Below are 12,502 nucleotides of genomic sequence, written 5' to 3'. Positions count from 1 at the left end.
CTGATGCAAAATATGACATTTTTTTAGCTACTCTCCCTTAAGCCATTATAGGAGCTCAAATGCAACTCATAAATAGGTTAAAGACAAGTCATATTAATCCCTAATTAGATAGCAATAGAAATTTATTCAAATTCATCCAATTAAGAATGAACTGCTACTGTCTGTTTGCTGATAGGTTTTCCAATATTCCATCCCTTCCCCACGAAGTCCCCTAATTCAAACATCCCGTCTTATATGCTAGCAAAAAAACCCAAAAAAAACCCAAAACAAGAACCCAAAAACAAAAAAAAACCAAAAAAAAACCAAAAACAACAACAACAAAAAAAACTGGTTTAATTTTTAAATTAATAACTATTTTGAATTCTGACCACATTACCTATACAATAAGGAATACTCAAAAAGTAAATGAACAAAAACTGCAGGAATGGTGAGAGAGGACACTAATTCCCTATCTTTTGAGAATTCAGGTTGGGATTAGAGGCACATATTCTCATTAGAATACTAGAAGTACCAGTCTGACAGCAAAGGAAACAAAAACTTAAAAGGTGAAAAACTCTATCAGCTTCAGGTCTGTAAGCCTATATGGAAATATTACAAAATCATTTCTCATTCCAATCAATGAATAGTAAGATGAGACCCGAGTTTGGCTGAACAGCCAACAAAACTAATAGAGTTGGCAAAAAAACACCAAAACTAATTATCTGATTTCTAAAAATATCCTGTCCCGTTACCAAGGTAATATAGAGATGTAGCACAAGTGAAGGTTTTTTAGGAAACTTTTTGAAAAGGTAACTCATAATCTCTGAATTCAGTATTTCTTACCTGCAGTCTATTGTCTGAGGAAACATACAGCATTAAGAACTGACAGTACTTTTGAAATGTAATCTAATAATATACCTCCAGCTTAAAAATTTCAGCCAACAAAAGAACAAATAGCCACAGTCTTAAACTGTTAAATGGAAAGAACTATCCAAAGACACTGAATGTAATTAGGAAGGTTAACTTGTAAAATTCAGTCCCCTACAGAGGAAGATAACCTTTGGCCTGTGTGGCATGGATGGCTACTATGAAGAGCCCTACAATGCTGATGGTCTTTTCCAATACCTCTGGATCAAGAGCTCCATGTTTCTATTTGTGCACAAATCTAAAAATTCAGTAGTATTGAGAGACTGTATGCAGAGTGATTATTGCTAACTCCTGAGTAGGTTCAACATACAGTGACAAAGAATATTACAAAATTAACTTCATTTTCTGTGACACCACACTAGCCTCATCACTGTTTAATTCATTTTATGTATAACAATAAAATTATGACCTGGTGCAAATATGTAAAAATGGCAGGGGCTCAGCTGCAAAAAACCTGCAAAGATAATTTATTGTGGAGAAAAAGGAATAAAGATTATAGAGTAACAAAATCAGAAGATTTTAACAGCATAAATGTTGCTGGCATCATATTGTTGGGGGTTTTGCTATTTTTGTGTTATACTTGTTACTGAAAATAAATATTTATTATGACACACCAGATATCCTCTAGACTTTCACGTAAAAATTTGTCTTTGTAAGGTACTGGAAGGTGTGGATGAAAAAGACTGAATTTACATTTTTAACAAAACTCAAAATTAAGAAAATATGACAGATTTGTGAGTATACTATTAAAAGTGCCATTCCCTGGCACTGAAAATTACCTTTGTACCTTTTTTACCCTCCAAAAGAGAGCAGCAAACTAGATATTGCCCACCAGGACTGATCCTAGTCCTGTGGTAATTCCCAGCCTGTATCTGGGAACTGCAGGGAAAAAGTCTGGGTGGCAAGGAAGCAAACATCTGCCAGAAATCACAGTAAGGATCTAATAGTAGGAAAGGTTTTGGCACTGTGCTCAATGTAATGTAATAGTACCTCAAAGGTCCAGTTCAGTATTATACTAATTATAGTAATTATACTAATACTAATTATATATATTATATTATATATATATATATATATATACACTAATCATATATTCAGTATTATACTAATGGCTATTTAGACATTGCATACTTCATACAACTTCAGAACATGAGAGCTTTTACAAATCTCCCATTATGTGCATCCTCTCCTCAACCAGCCTGCCCAACCTGATTCACTCTGGAGGGTGAATACTGTGGTAGGGCACAGGTGGTTTATTTATGAAAGAGAAGGAATTATAAACTCCTATACTCCTCACTGTTTGAATATTTACAGGAAGAATAACCTTCTGTCCAAGCAGTAATTTAACATCCACAACTTTTTCCAGGAAGACAACTGAAAGTTGTGTGTAAGCAGCTGGTAGTCCCATGCTGTTTTTCATATGTAAAATAATACAAGGGCCAGATCATGACTGGTTGATACATATCAATCAAGGAGTAGAACACCCAGAGAGAAGTAACTTGTCATGAGTGCATGTGGCTGCTAAACAAATACTTCTTGGGCAAGACAGTCCTCTTTTTTTCTTGAATCTTTTGAGAATGTAAATGACCCAAAATCCCAGTACTGAACTGGGAATGGGGAACAAGAGTTTGCCTTCAGACAGAAGCAGACCTTTACATCTTTTCACATTAATTCAATATGTCTCTGATTTCTAACACAATAATACAAATGGAGTTGTGCTATGAGCATTAGTACCTCGTGACCATGCATAAACAAACCCTATGAAATGTAAATAATGATCCCATGACACCTATACCTAGAAAGCTGAAAAATTAGACAATTTCTCCTTCTTTTTAATTACCTGCAGAAAATATGCAATAATTTTTAAATCATACAAACAGCATAAATTGTAAAAAAAGAGCTGTTTTATGATGCCATACTTCTAAAACCTAATTTTCCTGATAACCTTTATAAATATATTTTTACATATCAATATAAACTCTATAAATTTATAAATTTTAAAATATATTTCTAAAGTTCATGATTCATTCAATTAAAAAGTGATAGGCCTACACCCCTTGCAGGTAGACAAGATTTTCTTTGAAACAAAACAATGTTGCAAGCACCACCAGAACATGACAGAAGGCTTTGTACTGTAGATAAGGAAAAAGGTTTTATGAAACTTGAATTTACCTTGACAAGAAGTCTGTGAAAGAGAGACGTATTGGATAGCCATGCCGTATAATTTTGACCATGTCTAGGACACCAATATACTGCAGTTGAGCAGACACATAAAAATTATCAAAAGTATCTGGCAACTTGGAGTTATTAGGTTTTATACAATGAACGGAATGTGGAGTGCAATTCTGCAGCTTCCCAAGGATATCTGCAAGTGATTTCTGGGGAAAAAACAAACAAACAAACAAACAAATCATTTATCAATCATTCTTTTGCAGCTAAGATTCTTGTTCAACACATATGTTATTCCCAAATTTTTAACATCGTTTTCTCAAAATGATTGAGATCCTTTTCTCAAACCCTTTCTCAAAAGGATTGACCAGGTCATGCTAGTGGCTTTCTCAAATGTAAGATTTTTCTTTCTTCCACTGCAATCTGCAGAGGGTAATCCTGCCTTTAAAACATCTGGAGATTCTTTTTCAAATTTTTGTCCATAAGAAGTTCACTAACCCTGAGCTGTATTGCCACAGTGGTCGGGCCCCCTCGTTCCAGTCTCTGAAGAAATGAGGATGTTCCTTTCTTTTTCAATAGCTGTGGAAGAGAAAAGCACACACACAACAATCTTATCTCAAGATGTGCAGTACACCTCTATTGTCTTCGTTGCAATTGACTTATGAAGGCAAAAATTTGTACAAACATTGTGCCATAGACTAGGATTGAGTTTAAGAAAGAATTGGGTAGTGGATAAATATCCTCAGGTATTTGCAGAGCCATGACTGGAGAGTAAGTTTTGATTTCAAAAGCAGCTACATACATTATAAAGACAATATATCTTTTACAAATAACTAGGAAAATCAATATGTTTCAGAACTCTATTGCAGAAGCAGGATTTATGCAGTTATTATCCTACAGAGTCTGCCTAGAAGTAGCATAATTCTGTAACTCTGTAAGAAGGTGCCTCATGCCTTTGGCAGATGTTTAAGTCATGTAAGATGTTTAAGTAAATGTAAGAGCACAGATCATTTAAAAAAATCTTGACAGAAAAACAATAATAGAAATATTTTCAAAAACTCTTCTCATTTCTTCTTGCACATGTGAACACAGTTAAACTTTTTTATCACATTTTCACCAACTAGAGATGTAAATTATTAATAACTTCCTATCTCATTAGAACCAACATTACCCCATACATCAGAATTGGGAGTGGAGAATCAATTTAATTTTCACTACTTTACTTCCTATCTGTGAGACTAAAAGGGCAGTAATCATACTAAAAGTAGTTCCAGAATTTAGGGTCTTTTGAAAAACTTTCTGCAGAAAGGCTTGCAAAATTATTTCATTCCAGGACTTGGCAAGCTGAGATATTTAAAGCTCTTTATCAATGACAGCTTTTTCCACTCTGACTTTCCATTGCCTTTCTTCAGTCCACTTACTCCATAAAAATCCCTTTCCATTGAGTCAGAATGTTCGGGCCTACTCCTTTTTCCAGTTTTGTCAAAAAAGCATACATCTTCTCAGCTTGGCCCACTCAAGTCAAATGCCATCAAAAATATTGCAGTGAAAGCAATTTTCTACTCACCATGCTAAACTTTGGAGCTCTTTTTTTATTTCACTTACTAGGATGCAATAAGACTTTAAAGGCAAATTCACCCTCAACTTCAAAACTAAAAATTAAGAGATGTGCTTGTTGCAGTTTTTCTCATAAAAAGAACGACTAGCATGCCAATGCCACTTTTCAGTTAAAGTTTACAAAATAGCTGAGGAATATAACCAAAATAAAATTTTCTCCACCTCACTGATAATGCTGTCACCTCTGCTTCTCAATATTTAAATCAATAGTTCGAGATTGTTTCCTGTCTTAATGGGATATCCAGGAACAACACTTCAGATGCTAAAATTCCTGCCTGCTCTCCCATGTTACATATGACTTCCTATGGAGAAGAAATATTTGTTTCAGAATGAGAGAGAGAAAAAAATGAAAAAAGGGAAAAAATTAATATAATTCAAACTCTCCAAACTTGGACATCTCTAATCTTCAGCTAAGGGCTAAGGAAAAAGGCTGTGTCACCCAAGCTGTACATCTCTATTACCCTCTAATATGCAGCTTTACATTGGAATATCTTGTACCTCTAATCTACAGGAAAAAAAACCAAAACAAACACATATATGTAATTTTGTAATATCTCTTATGAAGTTAAAAATCTCCTCCTAAAAAAATCCCTGAAGACTTTTGCTTTATAAACTCTTCTGTTGTCTTCCAAAGTGAGGGGAAGACAACAGAACCAAAATATCCATCGGGAAAAGATTAGAGAAAAACAAGGGATCAAGAGTTGATGTGAGCAAGAGTTGTGAGAGTGTCAATGAAAAGACATTTTATTTGAAAAGGGGGCATGATCTTCGTAAGTCACAGAGGCTTGAGCTGGCATCCCCAAATTCCTGTGAGTCCTTATGTGCTCCAAACTTCTGGCCAGTTAACAGATCTGCTCATGTCTCTCTTAGATGCACTGTTGTCTTGGATCCTACCCTGCTAGCGTTACTTCAAAGAGGTGGACTATCCTTACTTGTGTCAGCATGCTCAACATCAAGAAAAGAGTCATTTATGGAAAGGTAAACAGATACAGAGACATTTATAATTATATAACCTAAGAATTAGCTAGGATTGCAGTGACAAGATGGAGGAGGAGGGGACTCATAACAAACTCCTTTTTGACTCTCTACTTCCTTTCCCTGGGTATGGTGGAGTCTAGATGACTGCCCATACACAGCACCACGTGTACCTTCCATTTTATGTCTCCTGCTGCCTACAGTATGATGTATGTTGGGACTCAAATTTCAGATATAAAAGGACTGTCAGTCTCTGGTTGATAATTTTTGCTTTAATGTCCCTCCTTCATTCCTTTTTCTCTCATTTTTTTTTCTTTTTGTCACCTTTAACCTCTGGATAAACTCCAATAAAAATACGGTGGTTATGATTATGCAACATGTAATAATTTTAATTTTAAGCTGAGAAGAAAAAGCCCCTTACACTGCATTTGCAATTACAGTAATAAAATAACAAACCCAATATTATTTCAGTCAATCACAGTAGATTTTCAAGGCTATATAGAAAAAGGGACAGAATTATTTGGGACAGCACAGTTACAGATGTGGGCTTGATCCACAATAGAATTTAAGTATTAAATTTCCTATTCCCAGCTTCTGCATTGATTGCCTGTTCCAAAAAAAAGTAAGTGTTGCTTTTTGCCAATGGAACAGCTTGGATTCCTAAAGTTCTGCTCCAGTCCTGAAGGGAAGCACAGTACCTCGCTCAAATCAGGCCAATTTAGCATCAATAAAGTGTTCTGTCTCACCTGCACAGCTCTTCTCAAAGTCTGTATTTGAGAAGCAAAGCCATCCTTTTCTGAAGGACAAAGTTCTTCCCACCTTCCAACTAATGCCTAAAGGTTTGCAGCATTCTCACTGAATATGAAATGTCTGACTTCAGACATCATGCTCCCCAAAGGAATTGAATATCTCCTGTCTCTCAAGAGAGTAACTACTGGTTAAAAGCTATTCTGGGGATGTCAAAACCAGCATAATTTCCCAACTGTGCAGTGTTTTGCCTTGGTTTGATTAGGCTTCTAACCCAGATGTGCTTTTCATACTTCCTCCCATGTATGGGACTAGGATCTTTTCCACATCCTTAGGAAGTTTCCTCTATGAAGCTGTTACTACAGTGGAAGGGCACCTAAAGGCACCTTGCAGTGCCTCAGCTGTTTGCTAAATACAGCCTTAAACCAACACCATTCACTTCAACTCAAGTTTTTCCACTGAGATTACTGACAAGAACAGTAGTCAGGAATTATGCTGTTGTCAGCAGGGGGACTATAAGGAAAGTCCCATTGCTATTCTATGGATGTACAAAGCCTTCCATAATGACACATGAGAGCAGGCTCCTTAATCCCATGACAGAATCAATTTTATGGAGCTGTAAACCAAAAATAGAGTTGTAAGATTCAAGATGCCTGGTGAGGCAGCTGATGTATTGTGAGAAGTGCAAGCTTCTTTTCTAGAAGGATAAATTCCAAAGCTCTGTCATGAATTAACTCAGTAAATCACATTATTTCTCTTCAAGAGAGATGTTCCATGTGACATGAACAATTAATTTTCTGATAATCTTCAAAGTTTCTCTCCTGCTCTTTTCTTTTTTTTTTTTTTTTGCTTTTGTTTGTGGTTTGTTGGTGTTTGTTTGGGTTTTTCTTTTAACTTTTTTTGTCTTAGTTAGCAGGAAAAGAGATAAGTTCAGAAATGAGGCATGTTTGATTTGATTTCAAATTGACTGGGAAAATTTATATAAGAGACCATTTAAAATAACAATGCTAGCCAAAATTTACATTCTGATCTTCATACAAAACCACCAAAAACTTTATTTTTTGAAATGAGAAATCTTCTCATGTTGACATAAGGACATGAAGATTTTATTTTTACACTTCCTATGTCTTAATTAACTCAACTTAGATTCATCATAATCTATACAGCCAGAAATTAGTAAGACTGCATTCACTGCTAATAAGCCCTGGAACCAGGCAATCATGGAATGAGTCAGGCTTGAAGGACCTCATCACCTTGTTTGACCTTCTGCTCAGAGTCCAGAAATTCTTGAACCAGAATTATCAGTGTTTGTAAATTAGAACCTTTTCTCACTTTTGCTGCTTTAGTGTTGATACAAAGTACTAAATTATTTTAATAGCATCATGACTACAGAGAATGAAGCAGACAACAAGATGACTTCAGAAATTACAAAACAACAGAAAAATCTTCAAGGAGCCAAGAGTGGAAAGAATCCTAAATTCTTACCTTGCTGAGTTCAATATACTTCTTTGCTTCTCCACTTGCACAGGTTACAGGTGTTTTTTTACTAAGCAAAGCTGCTTTACACCCTTTGATTTTAAGGGAATGATATGGAGGAACAAGTGATCCAGTTTGTGTCAGTTTGGACTGGAACAATTGATTGATGACCACATTTTCACTAGCTGAAAACAAAAAAAAGAAATGCATGAAGATAAAATATAAATTAGGAAATTATACATATTATATTTGTCAGTAAAAAGACATGCAGCAGGAGAGAATTAAGTATGTAAACCTAAAACAAATTGACAAATCAAAAAAATGAGCATTATCAAAGAAAATTCAGTATCTGAAAAAAACACTATTTTCAACATATTCAGGTCCTGTGCTGAACAAATAGAGGGCATAAACCAAAATATTTCAGATGAATCTGTCTAAACTTGATTACTTATGGGATCATCACCTCTGAATTTTGTTCCATTACAGATTCCCAATTTATCCATCCATTAAAGCAATGTAAGAGATGAGTTCTGCACAATTTCCTAACCTGTAGTATTTAGAAATAATCAAGGCACTTGATAGAAATAAATTATAGACACTCATTGCACTAAAGAATTATATATACACAAAATATGAGAAGGGATTTAAAAAAAAAGGCAGGGAGAAGAACAGAACTGTAGAAAATTTGGTTTCTCCACATCAAGACCACACTTAAAAACATTTACAGAAAAAAGACAATACATTTATAATACATTTATATTATTATTTGTACAAAATAAATATACTTCCAAGAGGTGCTTTTAAACTAAAGAAAAAAAATCTGAATTTTATGACAGATCCTAATTTCTAATTTCTTATTTTTTATGACAGATCCTAATTTTGTCCTAATTTCAGTCTAATTATCCTTTATGAATTTATAGTCATAGGGTTTTTAAGATGACCATGATAATTACATGCTGCTTGTACTGCCACAGCACCAATAAGTGTTAGGAACTTGTTATGTGACACATCCTTAACCATACTGAATTCCTGTTACATTTTTTTTAAGAACTAGAAAACTGGCATTATGATCATACCCATCATATGTATAAACAAACAAAAATTCCCAGAAAGATGAATGGGATAAGCATCATAAATAATAGTTTATAATGTTTATAATAGCATAGCAGGTAAAAATCCTCAGTCTTATCTTTAATAACTGTTTAAAGGTTTTCCCTATATGATTAAATGCAATAGATTTGTTTCCCTTTTTCTGTGGAGATTACTATTCCTTACTTAACAAGAACATTAAAATATGAGGAAGATATGGAAGCAAATAATTGAAATTATTTCAGCACAATCAGTGGGCCATATGTTTGAAATGTAATAAGTAGAATTAAGAGAGGCATAGAAATTGCATCTTTCAAATTAAAACAAATATATGCTATGTCAACAGTCTCTTCTGATGACTTCCCAGCAGGTATGTCCCACATTCCAACACATATATGCAAACAACTCTAATGTTATTATAATTAATTAATTAATTATTATATTATTATAATTAATAGTTTTGATTGAGGAAATGGGTGCACTGGCACTTCCCCGAGGAAAAGGTTTATGTTTTTCCTCTTCAGACAGGGGAAATGATACATGTTTTCATTAATCCAGTTATAAATCATTAATTATGATTAATTAATTGGTTGCATTATTATTATTAGGCGTAACTGTATAATATGCACACTGAAACGCATTTAATTTTACATTTCAATGGACATTTATATCTATTCACTGAAAAACATAAGAACACCCACAAGTTACTGCTTTTAGAAGGATACTCAAGCAGAGCAGCACATCCCACTGTAGCCTCTGTGATGTTGGGAGCATAATTCCCTTCCCATATTTTCTGAGTTTTAGTTTTGCTTTAGTTCATACTCATTGTCTTCAGTACATCACTCTCACCCATCACATTACACCTTCTTGTTCTTTGCATCACATCACATGATAAAGATGCTTTATGTTCATGAAGCGAAAAGTTTTTAAATTAGAGCAAATTTCAAACAATACTATATGTAAATACTTCATAAAGATGAGGGTGACTTTTTTACTGGAAATAAAATATATATAAATGTCTCTTAAAACTAAAATGAAAATTAAAATCAAGTCAAAATATCTTGATTTCTAACAATAGTAACCACAAAAGCATTTACTTACTTTTCATTACAAATATGAGATTTTGCGAAAGGGAATCTTTATTTTTTTCTATTGCACCAGCAATTTCATATGTAACCTATAATAAAATATTGTGACATCATTAGTAACGACCAATGCATTTTTTAATAACTTTACAGCAGTAGAAATGAAGCTATGGCTTTTTCCACTCAACAGTTTAAGGCTGGCAACAGGTATTTTGGAATTTTCTAAGTGCCTACAATGCTGACCAGAACTGGTTGATGAACATTATGTGCTTCTGCAACTATACAGAAATTTCACTGAATTGATTTTAAAACATTTCCACAATGCAGGTCTCTGAATCAAATATGTACTGTAAAGCAGGAGACAGTGACCTACACAACAGTTTCCCTGTAGGATGAGCAAGTCACTCCCAGCTCACTGATCTCCTTATCAAGGGGAATCTGTCCCCATTAACCATGACAAAGCAATCTGAGTCCAAACTCACACTCAGGACGAGTTCCGACCATTGATATCTCCTTTGGAGGTAAGTTCAGTCAATAGGTTATACACAAATCCCATGTACCTTTCTAACAACCACACCTACAAGGATTTTGGGTCACCTCAGTTGCCTGATGTTGTGATTTCAAAAATAGACAGCTGGATTGTCTCTGCATCTGTCATTTGACTGCAGATAAATTCTAACACGTGGTAGACACTCCAAAAAATTGAGTAAAATCCAAGTTCTAGCCAGAGGTGCTGAGGGTATATCCAAAATGAAGAAATACAATCAAATGTCTCTTTTAATACTGAGCCCATCCCTGAAGACACTGCATAGAAAAGGAGCACTAAGACAAGAAAGAAGTTGTTTCTTTTTTTTTTTTTTTTAACTTTATATGGGAATGGAAACAAAACAACTGGTTAATTTGCAGACTTTAGATATAAGAAGCTCTAGCTTGCACGGTAGTAGAGCCCAAAGGGAATTTTTAAGTTAAAAAGAAAGAAAATTATAGATTTCAGTACTTGCATGATTAGGCAGATATTAATGGGAACTTAGAATACAGTTCAGTTTTATTTTCCCTGGGACCATGTTTCTATCTAAAGCCTCCTTTAATTTTTTGTACTGGATCTATATCCTAAACCCCTTAGGTGTTTGGGGGAATTTTATCCTTGTACATTTAATAAAGCCATAAATATATAATTAAGATTAGAAACACTAATCAGTGCATTCATTTTCCATTGGGTCATTTGAAAATTATGCAATGCTATCTCGCTCACAAATGAAATTATGTGACTTGGAAGTGTATAATCTGTTAGAGTAATTGTCAAATGATGCAATTACTCTGGTGCCTGCCATGAACAAGGTATAACAAGAGAATTACAGTTCTTTTCCATGACATGCAATGTTATATATTTTCTAATTGCATTTCCTAAGAATATACAACACAGTTAGCAAACTATTAGAATACTTTAAGTATACTATTAGATGCTTTTAGTGTACTCAACATAAATGTTGTGCCATATTGGTCCATAAAAGGTAATTAACAAAACTTATATGACAAATCCATAATGCCAGTTCCTAATTGAGTGTCTTGGGCTTTGACTAAATTAGAAGAAGAGAATTAGTATTGGTGGGAAGAGTAGGTAACTATAGCAGTGGGAGATACTATATTATGATTAACTGCCTAGATTGAAACAGGGAGAAGTTTCAGTATTGATGCTGGTATAATACATCACAAACTTCTAGAACTATATTCATAAGACATATTTCATATCACAAAAAATAGATAGAAGTTAGGAGGATTCCCTTTTATGAAGAAACTGCTAATGCTCTAAATGATTTTCCCATAGACTTGATAAATTAATTCACTGCCTAAAGTCATGAAAACTGATTCAATTAAATGACACTCTAGGGTTCCATAGTCATTTCCAGTGCCACAAAATAGAAAAAGAAATAAGTCCTCTTGCAGCTGCCAATTTTGTTGATTTAATCTTGCCCTCATCAGAGATGACAAAATACATGACACCTAGAGCACATATATTTCCCTCAGTTTTCTTCCACTGTGTTTATAAAATAAGCCTGGCCCAAACTCTGCACTGGCTGGCACTCCAGCACAGTGGATAGTTATTCTGGGGAGACAAAAACCAAGCAAATATTGTTTGCTTTACACAGGAAATGTGCACTCACTTAGATAATGGGTCCAGTGTTATAAAACATACTCCTTATTGCCACTTCTATTTATTGCAGTTTCCTTTATCTTGCTTTATACAATGACCTTTTGGGGTAGACAGTATGCAAACCTATATGTCTGTGTTAGTCAGAGGAAACAAGAACTTCATAAAGTATCTGAGTAGCTGACCTATTTTTATTAAGAAAAAGAAAAAGAAAAAGAAAAAGAAAAAGAAAAAGAAAAAGAAAAAGAAAAAGAAAAAGAAAAAGAAAAAGAAAAAGAAAAAGAAAAAG

General features: G+C 34.2%; 1 protein-coding gene and 1 long non-coding RNA gene across 4 annotated transcripts in view; one reads left to right on the top strand and one right to left on the bottom strand.

Moving 5' to 3' along the window:
- The window catches only part of MYO16 (myosin XVI), a 363,582-nt gene that overhangs the window by 80,150 nt on the left and 270,930 nt on the right, over window positions 1-12,502 (bottom strand). For all 3 annotated transcript variants that reach the window (XM_015633144.3, XM_015633135.3, XM_015633117.3), the window contains exons 24-27: window positions 10,081-10,156; window positions 7,900-8,075; window positions 3,574-3,654; window positions 3,079-3,284 (exon numbers count right to left, since the gene is read on the bottom strand). In XM_015633144.3, the coding sequence (XP_015488630.1) occupies window positions 3,079-3,284; window positions 3,574-3,654; window positions 7,900-8,075; window positions 10,081-10,156 (539 nt within the window). The remainder of the gene's footprint in view (window positions 1-3,078; window positions 3,285-3,573; window positions 3,655-7,899; window positions 8,076-10,080; window positions 10,157-12,502) is intronic.
- Window positions 5,484-12,502, top strand: part of LOC117244058 — a 12,448-nt gene continuing 5,429 nt past the window's right edge. Inside the window, exon 1 of the long non-coding RNA XR_004496448.1 lies at window positions 5,484-5,670. This is a non-coding gene — a long non-coding RNA (uncharacterized LOC117244058). The remainder of the gene's footprint in view (window positions 5,671-12,502) is intronic.

Source organism: Parus major, chromosome 1 (genome assembly GCF_001522545.3).
Source record: "Parus major isolate Abel chromosome 1, Parus_major1.1, whole genome shotgun sequence".
Taxonomy (NCBI): domain Eukaryota; kingdom Metazoa; phylum Chordata; class Aves; order Passeriformes; family Paridae; genus Parus; species Parus major.
The sequence above is the reverse complement of the archived record's forward strand: the minus strand, read 5'-3'. Positions and strand labels throughout refer to the sequence as shown.